General features: G+C 29.5%; 1 protein-coding gene across 10 annotated transcripts in view; it reads left to right on the top strand.

Annotated features, from left to right (window-relative positions):
• The window catches only part of LOC119678136 (potassium voltage-gated channel subfamily KQT member 1), a 250,014-nt gene that overhangs the window by 211,391 nt on the left and 17,572 nt on the right, over positions 1–21,051 (top strand). For 7 of the 10 annotated variants that reach the window (XM_038089810.1, XM_038089807.1, XM_038089808.1 and 4 more), the window contains exons 3-9: positions 2,817–2,951; positions 8,036–8,118; positions 8,209–8,384; positions 9,093–9,218; positions 9,297–9,407; positions 9,471–9,658; positions 17,169–17,213. In XM_038089810.1, the coding sequence (XP_037945738.1) occupies positions 2,817–2,951; positions 8,036–8,118; positions 8,209–8,384; positions 9,093–9,218; positions 9,297–9,407; positions 9,471–9,658; positions 17,169–17,213 (864 nt within the window). The remainder of the gene's footprint in view (positions 1–2,816; positions 2,952–8,035; positions 8,119–8,208; positions 8,385–9,092; positions 9,219–9,296; positions 9,408–9,470; positions 9,659–17,168; positions 17,214–21,051) is intronic. The other 3 variants (XM_038089809.1, XM_038089815.1, XM_038089818.1) reach the window with 1 other exon arrangement.

Here is a 21,051-nt window from a genome sequence, read left to right as displayed (position 1 = left end):
AAACAGGAAAGTATTATAGTAGACCATGAAACATGAAACAATTTCAAAGATATTCCAAAGTCAAACTCCGTTCCTACTTTTTAATATTTTTCAAATGGATATTCAAAGAATCTTAATTGAAAAAAAACTCACAATGAAGTTCTAACTTTTATTTGAAGATAAAACAAATATTACTAAAATATTAGTCACCCATGTGATTTTAATCTCTTAGGTATATGACATAACATGATTAAAATGGAAATGCATATGAAAACTTTTAAGCCGAATACAATAATTGGCTACATTTACATGCTTATGGAATATAATAGATAATTAGAAAATTTGTTTAAATTAAAAATTAAATTATATTGAATTAAAACCAAAAGTCAGACTTGACATTTTTAAAGCTTCATTTATATTATTTATTTAGGTTTTATTTTATCATTTATCATTTTGTTATTTTGGCCTCAACCATTGATACATATTTTAGACAAATAAATTGAAAATTACTTATTTATTTAGTTGATCATTATAGACTTAAGTTGTGTCCTTGATTACGTCCAGTACTCTCTGTCAGGCAGTCCAATCTGTGCCTTGCTATCGCCAGTTGGTAATACCGAGCGTCCCCAAATCGTTGGGGTTTCACTAAAATTCACTAAAATACTGGATTCACAAAATAGCTTCTTGCAAGATTTTATTCATGTAGTTCAAAAAACTGAAGACTAATATGCATATAAACGAATAGGTTGACAAATAAGTCATAGATAGCTATTACTAAATCTGTTGGTCTTGTTATGCTTATTTTCTTCTTTCTTTAAAAAGAAGAACATGAATGCTAAATCAACAAGGTTGGACCCTAGTGAAATTTATCGGCGGTTTTGCACCTATCATTTAATTTCAAGTGTTTTTGTTTCTTATATACAACTACTCCGTCCTCAAAAGCTGATATTGATACATCAATTGCTTTGTTGTTATTCAACTTGAATACAGCCCAATACAGTCTACGCCATTTTTAGGAATTTAAACATGTTTCTAACCCAGAACTGTTGCTAGATATTTACTTCAGAAGAGGTTGCTGGGTAAGAGTGGAAATTTATGTAAGACCCATGCAAGTACTCCAAAGATTCAATGAGATTTGGTAGACACAAATAAAAAGTTGAGAATTTATTTAATTGTACATACATTCCATAGATTCACTTTGGGAGAGGCTTTAGCCCTCTTTGAAAACATTTTTTTGTTCTATGTTTTCATCGAAACTTTAGACGCTTCCATGCTCAAGTTGAAGATTCCAACTTTCCGTACACACTTATTACAAAGAATTTTAATAGATTCACCTTTTCGAATTATCTCGCACTCTCTCTTTCTTTCTCCTGTCCTCATCTCCCAATGGACTATAGGGCCTCCAATTATAAATTACAAATAAACCAAAAAGACCAGAGTAGATATGGAAAAGATAATCTTTGGCATAAACTCTGTTCTTTAACAAATCAAACCATATATATAGAGTCGTCGGTTAATACTTTCTTATTTTTTTATCACCCATCATCAGTCGTCTGGATATTATTTCTTATATTTCATTATTCGTAAATAATTTTTTGTGTTCATAAAAGTCAACTTTAAGCTTAGAGTCAGTGTTTATTAGCCAACAGACCCAAAACTGTATTTGATTTATTATAAACAAATTCGCTGTATTATGTATATAGAAAACGTTCTACTGTATCCTCTTGCTCTTAACAGAGTCGACAGAAATCGTTTTCTGTTAAACCAATCTTTTTCAGATGGTATTACAGTCTACAGTGATATGTTAGCAGTCCCGTGTAGAGTTCGATATCTTTTTTGCTTAATTTTAGCACAGTTTCAGCCTTTATATGTTCAGGAATAATAAGCCGTTTTGATTGTTCTTTTGGGCTTTCCAGAAGTCAGTTAGAGTTTGTTTTTCTCTTTCGCGTACTAGGCTGATTTTGAAACTATTGTTAGCACTGCTTCCTTTTTGCTTCTTTTTTGACCAGGACATCCGCCCTTTTATTGCCTTCGTGCACCTCATGTCACGGTAGCCATAGCAGAGTCACAGAACTCTTCGTCTCGAAGATTATCCTTGATGTGTTATATTAGAACGAAATCATGAATCAACTGTAGAATAATTGAATGAATTATAGCTACCCTATTTTTTGTTGTGTCATTATTTATTGCATAATTTTATATTGTTTCTTCTTGTGTATAGAACATAATCCAGGAACGTGATACTAAGAAAGTCATGCTAATATTACTCTACGATTCGTACAAGCGAAACTGGAAATTAAATATTTTTTTTTATTCATAATTATTTTAATTATAATTCTATATTAAATTTGATTTTAACGTCAGTTATTATAACAGTGACAATTTTACTTAATAGAAATTATATTATATAATAGAGAGGTTTCGAACAGTATTGATTTACAACATCATTTCTTATTATTTTTTTTTTAATTTTATTCTATTAAATTCAATAGTTTCTATTAAGTCAAATAGTCACTGTCGTCATAACTGAAAATTTAATTTCCATTTCATAAATATGGATATATGTATATTACAAATATTTGATAATAAATTTCAAATTAAAATGAAATAATATTTTTAAAAACTTAAAATTTAATTATTATTCAATTTTTTGGTATCGAACCTTAGGCAAACACAGAATTTCTGAAATATGGCTTTACCACTTTACCACTGTACCATTTACCATTTAAATATTTAAAATAATTTTACATACGAAATAATTTTATGAGTTTATTTATATTGTATATTCAAATGTTTTAACTTTATTGAAACTAGTATTGTTATTCATTTATTTCAAGATTTCTAATGGTATTTACTTGTCTTGCCTTGAGCGTTTTTTCAACAATCGAGGAATACGAGAAGGACGCTCTGTACATTTTGTTTAGAATGGAGATTTTGGTTGTTGTGTGGTTCACCATGGAGTTCTTCTTGCGGTAAGTAAATTTGAAATATCTTCATACATTTCATACATTTTGAAATATTAAATTGCAAAATAAAATGTAGAAAAAAAATGAAAATTAATTTCAGTGAATAAGTCATTAAAACTTTTGGAAATATATTTTTGGAGTGCATGGCATAGTTTGTAAAATAATTTTCCTCTACTGAGCACTGGACAAACTTTCATTTCGTTTACGACTATTGTATCTAATCAAGAAAAGAAACAGTTTTGCAATTATCAAACATTTTCCAATTATTTTTTTATGTTCCGGAACTTATAGTTTTTAATAGTTTATAATAAGTTTGTTAATTAAAACACTCTTAACATCAAATATCGTGTTGTGTATTTCCAAAAATTTTGGACTAATTGGATATTTCTGAACGATTTGGCGACTGACAATTATTGATAAACATGAAAGAAGATAGACAGACTTGAAATAGAGAGCAAAAAATGGAAAGATTCATATTAAAAGCTTTTCTGTAAATAATTAAGAATTAGTTTAATGTGTTTCAGAATTTAGTTTCAGCGGCAATTTAATAATAATGAAATATTTACTTAATTATAATTATGAGTTAACAAGAATTAGCAATAATATATAAAAATTCTTATCTTAAATTGAAAATTTAATAACCACTAACAGTTTAAAGTAATCCCTAGACTTATGGTTGCCTTGAATTTATATAAAGACTCTTAATTTGAAATAAATAATTATAAAATTAGAAAACTTCTAGTAGTCATTTTTTTTTTGATCCATAAAAGAAATAAGTAAAAACGTTCAAAATTAAGTCTAAAATTATTTGCTTTACTTAATATTTCTCTAATTGTGTAAAAACTATTTATTAGATATACCTCCAGCTCAAAAAGTACCCGGTTTTTGTAAATAAAACACACAAATTTAAATTTTATTCCCAATTTATTTTGTCTCCTTCAAAATGTGCTCTTCTGAAGCGATACACATATGCCAACGCTTAACCCAATCTTCCATACACTTTTCGTAAGCCCGTGCAGGTATGGCTTTTAGTTCCTTCGGCGAATTTTCTTTTACCGATTCAATGGATTCAAAACGCTTACCACGAAGGGGCAATTTGAGTTTCGGGAACAGGAAAAAGTCGCACGGCGCCAGATCTGACGAATATGGTGCCTGAGCGATGACAGTGGTGCCGTGCGTACAACAAGAATTTTCCACAGTAAAAAGCGCTAAATTCACTTGAGGTAGTCTCACATTAACAGCTGCTGTAAACAAACTAATTGAGAGACGGCGCTCAAATTTTTACTACATGTCAACAAACTCCGGATACTTTTTGAGCAGAAGGTGGTATTGAAAAGGATCTGAAAGACCTTTGTCAGATATCACAAAAAAGTTTTCAGTGAAAAATCTCTCAACAACTTAAATGTAATTCAAGCTTTCAAAAATGGCATGAGTATCATTTTTTAGTCCATTCAATACCATTATATATGCCTTAATTTAATATCTAATATTAACAAAAGTAAACTAATTAAACTACATGCATTCAATCTAAATGCATTACGTTGGTTCAAAATAATTTTTTGGGGTATTTTTAGCGTATTTTCACAGAATACCTAATTAAAGAATTATGACGATCTCCTCTTTGGTTAAAGACTTTCAATTGTGACATTGGAGCAAATCAAAATATTTAATCCTCGTGTTTAACATGGTTCAACATGGTTGGGGATGCAGATAACACATACTCTAAAGTATTCTATGTCCTAGCTGTATTGTATTCAATGTTATTACTTCTTTAACCAAGTCCATCTTTTGGTTGTTTAAAGATAGTACTCCATTAACACACCAATGACTATGTCAAACTGGATTTCTGTTATAGGGGAGCAAGTACTAAATAGTGGGGTGTGTTGTAAGCATAATTACAGACCATTTCGGTTATCCTACTTGTCTTATGCCTTGGCCATCTGTCGTTTGTAAATTGTGATGAAGAATATTTATTTAAATTATCTTCAGAATATATATATCGAGTTGAAACTATTGAAAAGGAATGGTCAAATTGGACGATAGTTTTCTTGTAAGTACTGGACACTGTTAAAGTCAATAAGAACCCAATTATTCTATTGGCCAGTTGCCAATTTAAATGAATTCTTATCAACATTTTTATAACTTCTTGTATATTTAGTTTTGCATTAGGTTGGCATTTGGTTCATCGGCCTGTGAAGGCGGTACCTATTTCTAGAAAGTCCCGCTTACTTTCGTATGCAAATTGTACACATAACCATTTTTAAATAATAAAAACGTTAGCATGGATTTCGTATAACTCTATAGTTTATATATAGTAATAATTATATTTTTTCTGATACTAGTAAACAATATATTAACTAATTGACTATAACTCATAGAAATGTTGATAGCTGATTAATGTTATTTAATTGGTATATTCTATATTAAATTATGACAATAATATAGTGCTTTATTTATATTTTTATAGTAACAATAATGTAAACAACATGAGAATTATAAGTTGTACTTTTATGTTGTTGATATTTTAAATTATATATTTCTAAATATATAATTTACAGAACTTCTAAATGCAAGTTTTTATTAAATATAGGGTAAATAGGTAAAAAAAAGAAGTGATTTTTACATATAAAGAATCATGAAGTAAAAAGAATAGCTCAAATATGATATTTTATATATAAACCACTAATAGTTAACGTAAATAAAACTTTCAAGTTTTTCGCTCTTAATTAACGACTTGTCAAACTTTAAAAGTCAAGATAGATTTTACGTTTATTAGGGGATTTTCCTGCTTTTCATTGACGATTTTTCGAACTTTAAGAGTCACATTGATTAGGGGATTCTTTTTATTCATTTTTTCTCAAAAATTGATATTTTAAATACATTTTACGTTGATCTGTTGTTTTAGCTACAGCCGCGACTCCAATGAGTTTTGATTTGATCGATACATTATTTTTTTTTGAAATTATAATTTTTAATATTGGAAATATAATTAAATTCATATAATTTTAATCAGAGTCAAATAAATAATTATAAAACTATAATGTTATAATCAGAAACTGATTTCTGATCTTACACCTGATTTAAATACGGGTACTGTGACATAAAAAATAAAAAATGTTCTCTCTTCCTTTCTATAGTCATTTAAAAAAAATATTAGTACCTGGATGTGACCATCGAAGATAATTAAATTATTGAACATATAATTAAATTTAAATAAAATCAAATTATTAAAAAAACATACTACCAACTATTATTTATTATGAATTATGAATATAATGGATTTATATATACATATAAACTTTTATATTATTAAAATTAATTATTATTAAAAAATATTAATTTGATCATAAACTATTAACATGAAGTTTGACACTTTTTATTTATTATTAATGTTAAGGGATGTAGCACTGCGACCGTCATGTCTTTTGTGCCCCCTCCTAGGTTTAGAGTAGATCTGTAAGCTCTGTTACGTCAATAAAAAGAAGTATAGAACCTAGTTTACAGAGTCTTATTGCCTCTTCCATAAAGGTATATATGCCCAGGATTCTATTCCGTTTGTGCATTAGCGCAGGGCATTCTAACAGCACATGTGTGGCTGACTCCTTATTCTCTTCGCAGAATCTACAGTTTGCATCTGTATATATACCCAATTTTATACCCAATACCGGTATCTTCTGTTGAAACCTTTTAAGTCAAACAAAATTTTGACTAGTTATTATGAAAATATTCAAAATTTTTCAATTTCACTATTATTTCAACCCTATTCCCCGCATAAAATTAATGACCGAACTATTTTTATGTAGTGATCGCAGTTATAATAAACATCTTGAGTTCAAATCTTTCTACTCAAAAAATAGTCTATTCAGTATTAAAAACTAAACGTACAGGAATTCAGAATAGAATAGAACAGAATATGTAGAGATACTTAGGTAAATATATATGTATTTAGATTCATATATTAATGCTATGGTTGATTATTAGAACATATTTTATTTAAGATAACATATTATTATATTAAACTTATAAAGAATTTAAGTAGTGCTTATAGTACCATAAATCAATTCTAGTCCAGGATAGATTTAATTGCAAATCTAATTTTTTTATTGTGTTATTATATATTATTATTATATTATATATTAATTCAGATATTCAGACATAATAAATAGAAATAAATTTTTCAATAGTGCAAATAAATAATAAATGGTGCATATAATACTGTAACTCTAATCTAGTCTATTACAAATTCATTTGCAAGTCCATTTTCTCTCAAACGAGGTTAAATATTATATAAAAAATATCAGCAAATCTACCACCTGTAGTGGTCTGTTAACCACTTTAAGATACTAAATAGTTAATACAACACTTTATGTCACCAATAATCACATATTATTTTAATTATAATTTTATGGCATTATTCTCTCCATAAGTTTTTTAGATTGCCAATATTAAATGAAACTGTCGCATACTAAAATACTTTTTAAGTGTTTTTAAATTAATTTCGTAGAAACTGATTTTTAATGGGAATTCCAGTGAAGTAAAATAATCTTTACAGTTGCAACGTGTGGTTTTTAGGAAGAACGTGCTCTCAGATACAATTTTTATAGTTTGTTTACGTGTAATAGTATTAAAAAAAATTATGAATTATGAAGCTTTCTATTTATTCTATTTAAATGCATAAAATTATTCTACTTAATTTATTATATATACATATATAGTAAGTCATAAAGTCTCTTCTTAGAAGACCTAGGACAAGAAAAAGTTAATATCTCTCACCTGCTGGTACGCCAAAAAAAAAATTATTGAACTTGAAATACACTTATTTTATTTTTTCTATAAATGACATTTTATACTATATCTTTAATCTCTTACAATATCTTTATGTTCATATACTTGAATCACTTAAGTTCTTACAGCTAATAAAAATCACGAAAAAATATTATGAAATTCTTTTGTGACGATGTATTTAAATCCCTTTAGAATTTATTTTAACTATGCCACTGTTTACTTCAAAAGTTTGTTTATTTGTATTATTTATTTATTTAATTTAAAATGACGGCTTAGAAAACTATAACGAGCATATTGTTTTACAGACTTTGGTCGTCTGGGTGCCGATCAAGATATCAAGGCTGTGCTGGTCGTATGAAATTCATGAAGCGACCGTTTTGTTTTATAGGTAAGTTTTTGTTAAATAATATATTTTATATCGTTTAATAAGTTACAATTGAAGAAAATCTAATAATTATAATATAATTAAAATTTTCAGATATTATTACCATAGTACCATCAATTATAGTCTTGGGCATGGGTACATCTGGTCAAGTTTTTGCCACTAGTGCCTTGCGTGGCTTGAGATTCTTCCAGATATTAAGGATGGTACGCATGGATAGACGTGGTGGCACCTGGAAATTACTCGGCAGTGTAGTATACGCACATAGACAGGTAAATATAAAATGAAATATATTAAATAATTAATAATTAATTGTTTTAATGAACAAATATTTTTATTAATAATTTTGTTTCTTAACGGGCTAATTGGTCAATGGTTAAATAATACACTTTTTAAAAATCCAAAAAAAGTAGGTCCGGTTTTTGAACCGTTTTTTCGATTATATTTTATATTCATTATCAGGGTACTATGATATCTGATTTTTTAAAATATTTTATTTGAACCGATATTTATGTATATCTATAGTATATATTCTATTTATATATAAATATATATATTTATATTCTTATGCTATATGTATTCTACATCTATAGTTTATAGCCATTATTGGGGTACTATGACCCCTGATGACTACAGAAAATAGTCGAAATATCGGTTCAAATAAAATCTTTGAAGAAAAAAAAATATTTGAAAAGTGTATTATTCAACTATTGACCAATTAGCCCGTGAAAAAGCAAAATTATTATTAATTCATTAATTAATCAAAAAATTAATAAATTGAATAATGCAGTGTCAAATAAATCCCCTTTTCCCCATTTTTCCTTTTTCCAAACCAGTTTAGTTGCTTTTTATTTATATCCACTCATATGCAATTATAAATAAATTTTAATTATATTAACAATAAACATAGATATATATATATATATTAATAAATATTATAAAAATAATTAATTATATATTAATTTGCACATCCCTTACAGGAACTGATAACGACTATGTATATAGGTTTCCTAGGTCTCATATTTGCATCATTTCTTGTTTATTTAATGGAAAAAGATATAAACGCTAAATTTAGTAATTTCGCACAGGCTTTGTGGTGGGGCGTGGTAAGTAACAAGTTACCAACTTTTTATTTTTATTAATAGAAACAAAGTACGCTATATGTCACGTTTTCCTATTTTTAGATAACTCTTTGTACAGTCGGCTACGGTGATATGGTGCCTGAAACATGGCAAGGCAAACTCATAGCATCGTTTTGTGCTTTACTAGGAATTTCTTTCTTTGCTTTACCTGCAGTATGTAAAAGCATCTAGATACATTTAGATATTATACATTACACTACTATTACTCTATTAAAGGGCATATTGGGCAGTGGATTTGCCCTGAAGGTGCAACAACAACAGCGACAGAAACATATGATACGGCGACGGCAACCAGCGGCAACACTCATCCAATCGGTTTGGCGTTGTTATGCGGCTGACGAACATTCACTCTCAATCGCAACCTGGAAGATACATCAAATGCCTTTACCCAGTCCGCCTGCATCGTAAGTACAACAAATTCAATTTAAACTCTTAACACATAAACATGTTCAATGTATTTGAGTTATTCGTCAGCACTACATTTTTCAACCCAAAATATATAAATTTTGTATAAAATTTCTGACTATGAGGCAATAAGGATGCCGAAAACCAAAATGTTAAGTTTGCACTTATTTTTATGACAATCATATAATTTGTAGTAAAGGCAAAAATGGGAAAAGACCCAAAATAGCAAACTAAGTGCTTCTATTCTGCTTTTATGGAGCAATTTATTTTTGTTTGTGCTGCTGTACTCGTAGTAATAAAATATAGTTCGGAGCACTTCATTTTTTATACTCGTATACGAAAACGCCCCCAAATAGAAATCAATTCGCATTCTGTTTACGTACCACATCATACTTGATTGTTTATTAAAATACTTATTAATATAATATTTTCTTTTCTACAAATTTAATATTTTCAGAGCCATGACACACAGCTCTTACCTCTTTTTTAAGTACCTCACTAAAAACAAAAAAAAAATATATGGAAATTCCATGTTTAATAACCCATAAAAATTAAATAAACAAGAACGAACAAACTACGCCCTATACTATATGAAACTTAAATCAAATACCAGATATATAAAATAATATTAACATTATTATTATTAATATTATTAATATTAATACATTATATTGTTAATATTAAGATATTCTCATTCTAATGAATTATTAATATTGTTCATTACATACTGGTTATTAGTAGTCGGCTTATACTGCTACTAGGAATTTTGATCAATTAAGAATTATCTGGTTATAATAACAGAACAATATTATAGCTCAGAGACATTCTATCCAAAACATAATGGGGAACGAAAAAGTATTCAGTAGGGGTTTTCACGATCTTAAGTTAGGAGCATTGTAAAATTCCAACACTCAGAGGAACGCGTTTTGAATCCATAGAAGACGTAAAAAAGAATTCGCAGAGGGAACTCAAAGCCATACCGGAAAGCGCCTATAAAAAATGTTTTGATGATTGGAAGAAACGTTGGCATTTGTGTATCGCTTCTAATGGAGCGTATTTTGAAGGAGATAAAATAAATATTGCTGAAGATTAAGAATTTTGCGTTTTATTTAAAATTTCCGGAAACTTTTCGGTCACAATGTACATGTACTTGTACATGTACTATATCGAATGTGAGCCGCTACTTTTCTCTGTTATTTTATAACTCAGTTAACAAGTTGGTGTTCTATAAAAGCCGTTTGAATATTCAGCCCTTTTTATTGCAAATACCGATACTCCTTAAAAATATTATTTTAAGATTTTAAGATATTATTTTAAGGTTCTCCTTAAAATAATATCATTAAAGGCGAAAATGGAATATTTAAAGTACGGATAGTATTAAAATCGCCATTCGGTAGCGGCCCGCAGATTAGCAAAGTTCATTATTACCTACCATTAAGACTTAACACTATAATGCTTTTAACATACGTATTAGTATAACTCTTATAAGAGTCCCAATTGGAATTCCAAGAAATTCTGCTGATACCACTTAAAATCATAAGCATAGATATAGTATCTTACTTGGGAGAAAACGAAGCTTATGTAATATCTCTGCCGTTCTTTAGAGCTCAAACCCTTCATCAAATGAAAGAAACGCATACCATAATTCTACCCACGCAATTTTGAGTTTTAACCACAGCCACACCTATATATCCATTAAAAAGAGGCAACCTCACTTATTTGAGACAGCCGAAGCTGTGAGTTCAGATACTTGCGGTAGCTGATTTAAATCTTCGCTCAGATGTCGCAAGTGAAAGTCACTGACCACCATTTAAACTCCAAACTAAGTACCTATTTCTAGCTACCTACTAGATTCTAGTCACCTATTGCAAGAATATTATAAGCCCATTCCCGCGGGGGCCCGCAGAGTAACGGTTGTAAAACTTTGTTTTAGGTTATGGAAGGCCTCAAAATTTCTCACACGTACTAGTTATATTAAGTTACTATGCATCATATCACGCTAAACAAAAGTAGTGTATTTCATGAATTTCATACGGCTATATATAGTTTTAAACCACTATGCAATGTAAAAATTAGACATGTAGAGTTTAGTTCAAACTCAGCGAGTGGGTATTATATTTCGCATAACACATAATCATATACAATATGTAATGTTATATATCAAAAATAGCAAAACTTTCAATATATCAAAAATTATTCTAATATTAATACATTGAAAGTCTATTTAAAAATATATACTTATATTTATTATAGGTTCCGAAATTGCGTGTTTTTAAATTCGGATAACCTCGAACCTATGTAATAAATATGGTTTGGCATTATATGACTATGACTTCTGCTATCAGTCGCAGGATATTATTATATATTACAGTAAAGTAATAGTAAAGGTCATCTAATTGTAACATAAAGGTCATTAAATGATAAGTAATGTGGTTCAATTTAGAGTCGGTTGCGGTACTTCCTAACTGTTAAAACTGGATTACAACTATAATCATCAGTAGTAACGATCACCTGCTTTTTCTCTAACAGGTTTCGTCTGATCTATCAGTATTTTATAAAAATATGACAGCACAACCACGCTGTTAACATTCAACATACCTTTTAACATCTGATCCTTAACATATTTTTTGATCATAATTTTTTTACATTATGTGAAGTATATCTTAGAAACTATATGGCATAATTATATGGAGAAAGCAATTATATTATATGGAAAAAACCACAGTCCGTTACAGTATAGTATGTTATAATTGATATAAATACAAGCTAAGACTATGTCTGACAATCATTATGTAAAAATAGCTAACCCAACAAAGGAACAAAATTGTATATTATTATTAAAATTATATATGTGAAATCGCTCAATAGCCTGTATTGCGGCGAGAAGACTCCTATTGCACCAAGGTTAGGTTAGGTTAGGTTAGGTTACTGGGGCCGTCCGAAGACTCACTTAGACCATGAGGTCCATTGTGATACCCTAAAGAATTTGACACCTGTCCCTATAACCACTTGGTATTGGCTACAAAGCCATTGACACGAGCTATGGAAATAAAATCTAGCTCTCTTAGTGAATAGAAAAAGTGCGCTCCTAAGTAGGACAGTCTATGTCTTGCAAAGGCAGGACACTGTAGCAGAAGGTGTGTTGGTGATTCCTCTTCATCATCCTCCATGCAATGCCTACAATGTAAGGAGGTCCTGATGTTGAGCCTCTCGGCATGTCCTCCCAACGGGCAGTGTCCCGTAATAATTCCCACTATCCTGGATAAATTTGTTCAGGATAGGTTGATTAATTCCCCCGATCTTTTCTTACTTATTTTTGGCCAAAATTTCTTGGTTTTTATGCAAGTTGGTTACTGTTGACCATCTTCTTTCAAACATTTGGTATGTCCATAATTTTATTCGGTGCCGACAAGAAGCAACTGGTATACCCACACTTTCTTTTCCCAGAAGAGTTTATGCTGTCGTACCATGTCTTGCTAATTCATCTGCTATACAGTTGCCTTGGATGTCCCTATGTCCAGGGACCTAAACAATCCTATTACACCAATATCACTATTGATTACTCAAAGCCCTTTAAAGCCTTGTGAACAAAGTCCAGAACTAAATCTAAAGAATAGCTCTCAATCTGTTCCGGTGACAGAAATTTCATATGAAATAAGTTTTTTCTGTGCGTTGTTAAAGCTGCACAGTCATCTTCAATGAGGAAACTACTTTGCTTTGTCTAATTCCTGAGAAGTTTTTCCAGTACACTAGCCGCATATGATTCTCTCTCTTCTTGTTTATTTATTTTGTACTGGCCCATTTTAACTCACAACAAGGTTGAGTACCTGTAAAAACAGTTTCTGATCCAGCTCATCAGTTCATTCATTTTCCAAAACTCCTCTGTGCATCGGAACCCAGTAAAGATTTACCTTATTCCGAGCTGCAAGTAACTATAGAAACTCGCAATGCTCAAGAACTTGTTTCGACTTGAAAGTCCAAAAAGACAGAGCTTTAATAACATCCTCGCTATCAGAGTAAATAATAAGTCTCGAGCCATTTTTCTCTTGCCATCGATATTCTGGTATTGGGTTTATATATACCAACACCAGCGCCTCCATCCATTTTTGAACTTGAAAATATAGTGAAAGTGTGATTTAATTTGTATCTGGGCGTACTCCATGAATGACTCCTAAATATATTCTTAGCCTTTAGTATTCTAGTACTCATTTAATAGAATAATATTAGGATGTGAATTCCTAAGCCGAGTTCTCGATTTAATTAACTTAGCCCTTCTATCAAATCTTTAGCAATTCGTTGTAAATATATTTTTATGTATAGTAGTGATAACTAGAAATATGAAATAAATTATATACAATAATATTATAATAAAAGATATAATAATTTTTATTAAACACTTGACAATATTAGCGTTAGCTCAGGCTGCAGAATATATTTTTAGTATATGGGTTTAATCAGATGAGGTTGAAAAATGTAGTGCAAATGACATACCTTAAATTTCTTAAGTACATAACTTAAGTATTAAAAATTGTTTAAAAATATGTAAAAAGTGTATGAACAGAATTTTAAATACTAAAGCTGTGCATAGCTTATATATATACTGAGTTTCAATATATAATAATAGATTGAAAATTGAAGACATTTATGCGAATTGAAAACTAACAGAAAACTAATTTCAGTTATCAAATAAATTTACTTTGTTTAACTAATTATACACAAAACCTTAGCGTAGATATATAGAGAAGAAAATTCAATTGTTTATAAAAATAACTTAACAATAAGTATTTTTAGTATTTTTAATAATTTTCCTATACGTTTACATTATTTATGATTAAATAATCTCATTTTGTTTAAAATATTTTTTTTTAAAAAAAAAAGTATCTTATTATTGATTTTTGGTTTGTTATAGTTAAAATACGTCAAACCTCTCTTTAGCTACCAAAATTTGATATTATCACTATTTTATAAACAAACCTGTAGACAGCACTGATTATATTAAGACCTTTGTTTTGACAGCTGCCATAGCAATAATAACTCTTATCGATGAAAAAAAAACAAGTTAGAATTTGTCGAGAAATGTACGTATGAAAGATACAGTTTTCATAAAAAATTATAAAAAAATTTTATTAATTATAAATTTTGAAATTTAGCTTAAATTTTTCCATTGATATCAATTTCTTATTTAGACAGAATTTTGTTCACCATTAATTCAAAAAGAACCTACCTTATAATCTACTTACAATTTATAAACAAAATTCAAAAAATTATTTGAGTTTGTATAAGCAATTTAATGGGTTTCTAAATATTTATTTAAAACAACATCTTAATTAAATAAAATATGAAAAGTATAAGATTCATACAAAAATTCTTAATTATTGATGTAAGAAATAACAAATATTAAGCGATTGAAGTGTTACCTATTCAAGCGACCACATCTTTTTTGTGTGAAATTATTTGTTTTATTAATTCAAATTAAAAAATTTTATACAAATAATTGAAATTTCTGAATCCATTAACTCTAGCTCGATGTGACCACCTTATGCCTTGTTTACGGCCTTCAAACAGTGAAAAAATAAATTGCATGCTTCACAAATGTGATCTTCCAGTATTTTGGCCAATTTCTGTACAATGACTTTCTTCACCGCATCTATACTGGCATATTTTTCGGTCCTCATCTTGCTCTCCAAAATGGTGCAAATGGAATAGTCCATCGAATTTGCATCTGTCAAATTCGATAGCCATTGTGTGGACAAAATAAAGTGTGGAACATGATTTTTTATCCATTCATGGTTCACACGAGCTTTATGTGATTGAAACCGGTGCCAAGTCTTATTGAAACGTCTATATTCTAACGCCGAAATTTTTGTGTTCCCATGGCTCTAAAGCAACTTCCAAAACATTTTCCCGGTTATTAGTCACATTGACTTCGAGCCTCTTCGATGAAAACAATTGGAGAGCATTCAACGGCGGTCACAGCTGCCTATACCATTACTATACTTCAGATGGAAAATTACTTTGGGTGGCCGGTCGTTCGTTATCTTAAATTTTCGGCAGTGCGTTCAGTTAAGGAAGCACGATTATTTTGAGAGATTATGAACTGTTTAATAAGTACATTTTTCTCTTTAAAGTACACAATATTTGAAAATTCGCCACGTTTCATGTAATATTGCTGTTTTTTGTTTCGTCCACTATCCACCATCATAGCGTTTGGCGATGCTGTCTATATTTAATAAGGATACGATACGTTTTTATGATACACTTTGAGAACACCCCAAAGTACTGATCGGAGTAATCAGAAGGTACGATATAGAATGGCATCACATATGCACAATTGTGTCTCGAAAATGTGGAGAACACATAGCCCTTCATCTGTTATTGAACAGTATTTTTATGAACTGAATTTAGATTACTTACTTAGTTACTGTAGTCTTCTTCTCCTCATAGAGCATAAGGCTTCATTGAGATGATTGGGTTTTAATGTCTCAATAATAATCTCTCCCTCTCTCTCTCTCTTTCTTTCGCTCCTTCTTAAATTCTTCTTAAATTAAATCAAGAAAAAAAACTAAGAGATAAGTTCAACGTTATGCAGGCATCTGTACGCAATTTGGCCATTTATCACTAAAAGGAAATTCAATATTCTCATTGAGATGCCCCGTCGAGATGTCAGTTTTATGGGAGGTTTACTTACAGCTTAGCACAAACTAGAGAACCGAGCTAGAAGCTTGAATCTCCCTTTCAATCGTACCTGTCGCAGCTGTGAGGAAGATTATGATAGTGCCTCTTATCTACTGCGTCTTTGTCTAGCTCAAGCACAGCGGCAACTCAACACTTTAAAAGCCCTCTTTCTTGAGAATCTTAATCCTATGACACCTAACAGCAATTTGAGCTTCGCCAAAGATTCTACATGATTTTAAACCTGAGTTTTCTTATTTATACGGTAACACTATAGGCTAATAGACCTAAGTAAATTCCCTAGGGATAGCCGTTATAACCTTACCTAGTCTAAGGAATAATTTAAATTCTTATCATTATGTCCAAATTCTTTCCAAATTCATTATGTCCAAATTCTTGGCACCAATATTCTATAAGTTGTCTACTGTAATGGAGTATTTATATATCTCTCTCATAAGACATCGCAATAGCTTTTGGTAGTTTATTGAGTTACTGATTTATATTATTGTGTTATGATGTTCGTATGTATTGATTTAATTATTTCAATGTTTCGTTTTGTGCTTAAATAAATTTAAAATAATAATTAATAATGTATGTATGGTGCCTACACAACGCTTTTAATTGTTATATGTGACTAAATTTATATTAAAACTCTTCGAGAAATATCAGAGAAAACTACATATAAGTATGTAAATGACTACATGAATTTTAAGATACATACACATACACTCGTACATCGTTACTGTGTTTTGTTTTTAATTTAACAATTTCTGTTACTAATTAATTTTATTATTTATTTTATAAACATAAATGTTAATAATATTTTTATTTTTTCAGTTCAGAGTATTGGGATAGATTATTTAAAAATTTAAGCGAATATAGGTAAAGAACAAAAAGTCTAAAATGCATTCAAATAAAAGATTTTATACTTCATACCAAACCAAAATAGTCAATATTACAATATTCATATTTGTTGCATTCAAGTAAACTATTTGTGGCTAATTCACCTTTTTATGTCAACTATAAAATATCCATAAAATACAGCAAATAAATATGGCATACAGTATCAACAGTATCTACTCGTACATAAATATCTTACTACAATGTAATGTATCTACCATATATACTCGAAACTATATTTGCATACAATGCTTTCGAAACACACGCACGTTCTTACACAAAAGTAATTTTCTATTTCGAATTTAAGTTCACATTTTTTATTTTAAATTATTTTCAATCGATTCGAAATGTCTATTACTTGCATTATCAATCCAATATTAAAGTATTTTCACTTTTTTATAATATCTTATTTTTTTTTGTTTCATTACATTTACTATATGTGTACCTCTTAAGTTGAGTAGTAAGTTTGAAAATTCATTGAAATATGGAGTAAAATGCTAATTGTTGAATGGGCAATACACAGCTTTTAAACGTACCGCAGTAGTCAAAGTATTTCAGCAGATGGCAGTACGAGTAACTTTAGTATCTTAAGTTTAGTAGAAATTAATTTAAGTAGAATACTAACACGATGTGGTGATGGTGGTGTAATGTATGGTTTGGGTTACAGTATGGATTCTAGTGAATCTCCAGTGTTAATTATTTAAATGCATATATCATAATATATTATATAATAACATAATATTAACAAGTCATAACATAGTAGTAGGCACAGGTAGTTTAAGAATCTAGACTCTAGATATAACAAATACCAGATGTATCAAACCCTCTATATAACAAATTATCAAACTTTTTCAAATCACAAATAGTAAGTGGATTGATAAATACCGGTTTAAGTAACGAAAACGTTTCAATAGAGTTAAGATATACAATAGAGTTTAGAACTACCAAATACCCGATAGATCAAACCCTCTATATAAAAAATTATTAAATTTTTATAAATCACAAATACAAGGTGGATTGATAAATACCCGGTCTAAGTAAAAAAACGCTTTAATATAGCCAAGATATACAACAGAATCTAGCTCTACCAAATACCCGATAGATCAAATCCTCTATATAACAAATGATCAAACTTTTACACTCACAAATACTATATGAATTGATAAATACCCGGTCTAAATAACGGAAATGCTTCAATAGAGTCAAGATATACAATAGAATCTAGATCTACCAAATACCCGATAGATTAAACCCTCTGCATAACAAACTATCAACTTTTACAAATCACAAATACTAGATGGATTGATAAATACCCGGTCTAAGTAAAAAACTCTTCAATATAGTCAAGATATACAATAGATTCTAGATCTAACAAATACCCGATAGATGAAACCCTCTATATAAGAAATTATTGAACTTTTATAAATCACAAATTCTATATGGATTGATAAATACCTTTTAAATAATACGATTAATGAAGTCCTCCAAAATATATCTCAGTTTCTCATTCCACTTTATCTCTTTCCCTGGCGCCATCCTTTTAAGTTTGAAAACAGGTTACAGGTGACCCTGGGAGCCAAATCTGGAAAATACGGTGGGTAAGCAATTCGCAATTCGTACCGTAATTCATTTAATTTTGTCATTATTTTCATTGACATGTGAGTGGGTGCGTTATCCTGTAAAAACATAATTTCTTTATTTGACAAATTTGGACGTTTTTTCTTGATTATCTCAATCAATCGATCCAATAATACGCAATAGTAGTTTGATGTTATTGTTTTTTCTTTTTCAAAATAGTCAATGAAAATTATTCTACTTGATTTCCAAAATACGGAAACCAAAACTTTTCCAGCCGATTGTTGAGTTCATGGTCGTTTGGGAGTACTACCCCCGGGCTCTATCTATTTTCTGGCTTGTTGTTTCCTTCAGGTGTGAAAAAGTAGATTCAAATTTCATCAATTGTCACTATTCAATGCTCACAGTCAGCTACTTTGTACATAAACATTTCCAAACAATGTTTTGAATGACGAAGTCGTTGTCGTTTTTGGTTAATTGTGAGCAAACCCGCCACCCATCTTGCCAAAAGCTTTTTTATAGCCAAATATTTATGTAAAATATTGAATACACGTTTGTTATCTCTGGTATCTAACGTAATTTTATTTTTGGATCATCAAGCTCAATATCGTGGATTTTTTCAATGTTTTTTTCAATTGTGACCTCTTTTGGATGACCCGGACGCTTTTCATCGAAAACAGTCGTTCGACCACGTTTAAATTCAGCTTTCCAATATTCAACTATTGTTGTTAGTGATAGTGCAAGGTTGTCGTAAACAAAATTCATTTCCAATTTGATTCCATCATTGTTGGTTCCTGTCAAATGAAGGAATTTTATTACTGAATGATATTAAATTTTTTGCATTTTATTAAAAATCATCAGGTGCACTATTTCAATTATTTGCAAACATCTAAAGAAATCAAAACTTTTACAGCTATTGTTTAAAACTTGTCAAATATACAAAATATAAATGATTTTGTTCTGGTGTTTTCACCAGTTGTAAAGTCAATCCTCCTAGTATATTGAATATGTCCTCTGTGATATATATGACGCCATCTCTTTCGTTATATCGAGAGACTAATATATGCAGTTATAATTTGAAATCTGAGGAAATGTTTATTGTCCAATGCTCCTTAATCAAATTTAAAAGTCTGCTGCTGCTTTTATATACATATATATTATTATGATCACACAGCTATATCAAAGAAATAAAAGATTTTTTTATAATAATTTTCAATTTTATTAGAATGAAGTAAATGAAGTAAAATTTTATAATATCATTAGTAGTATTTTTATAATATAAAAGTAAAAAAATGAAGTACCGTAGTACTGGTTACCAGAAGTCGGTGATACATGTTTCATTGAATCTAAAGTATTCAATTTAGTTTCCATAAGTTATGTGAGAGGTCAAAAATCTCGAAACTTTCCATTATAATTCCATAAAGAGTCATCTGGTTATTATATTTTTAAACTGAAACTAAATATTTCCCTAGAAGAGAAGAGAAGAAGAATAGAGGAGATATATTACAAATAGTAGTCGCTCGAACGAGGAATTAAATTATAGATTTACTTTAATTGAATGGCATTTTGTCCCATGTTCTCATTTGCTTAATGCATCACGTCTATATAAAATTTGTACTTAAATTAGTAATAAATTCTATACTTAAGTTAGAATGAGTTCTTAGTTCAGTTATGGTTGTTGGAATCTAAGTATTCTGTTGTCATTAGTGAAATCTGCTTGGATAGCTTTACTAACAAAAAATGAATATCCAACGTAGTAGTGGTCGTTCAGATTTACAAATAGCTCCAGGTACAATCACAACTACATTTTACATTTCTAACTATTTTGCAATTTTCTGTTCTGCCAAAAAGAATAAAAATTTTTAATTTTTGTAAATACAATAGTTTTTATGAATTTAATTTTTAAATTAATGTGCTTCCATTATCCAGAAGCAGTTTTGATATAACCCACAACATATATTGAAAATGAGTATCATCCAATATTATATACAATATCAAAATTTAGTTGAGGGTATTTATATATGAGTATCCTTTTAGTAATTAGATTATTTCCAGAGTTATTAGTATAGGTTGATTATTCTCTAAACAATTTCTGTCGAATTCTCTAAACCATTTCGACATTTCAGTTGTTGGAGCTGCACTTGAGAACATTCTGGATCTAAAAATTATTTGATTGCATAACTTTGAGAAAAATATTTGGGACAGAAAAACGAGACTTTGAAGGTAACATAACCCAACGTATTCT

Source organism: Teleopsis dalmanni, chromosome 2 (assembly GCF_002237135.1).
Source record: "Teleopsis dalmanni isolate 2A chromosome 2, ASM223713v2, whole genome shotgun sequence".
Lineage (NCBI taxonomy): Eukaryota > Metazoa > Arthropoda > Insecta > Diptera > Diopsidae > Teleopsis > Teleopsis dalmanni.
Note: the sequence above shows the minus strand (reverse complement) of the source record. Positions and strands in the feature narration are given on the sequence as shown.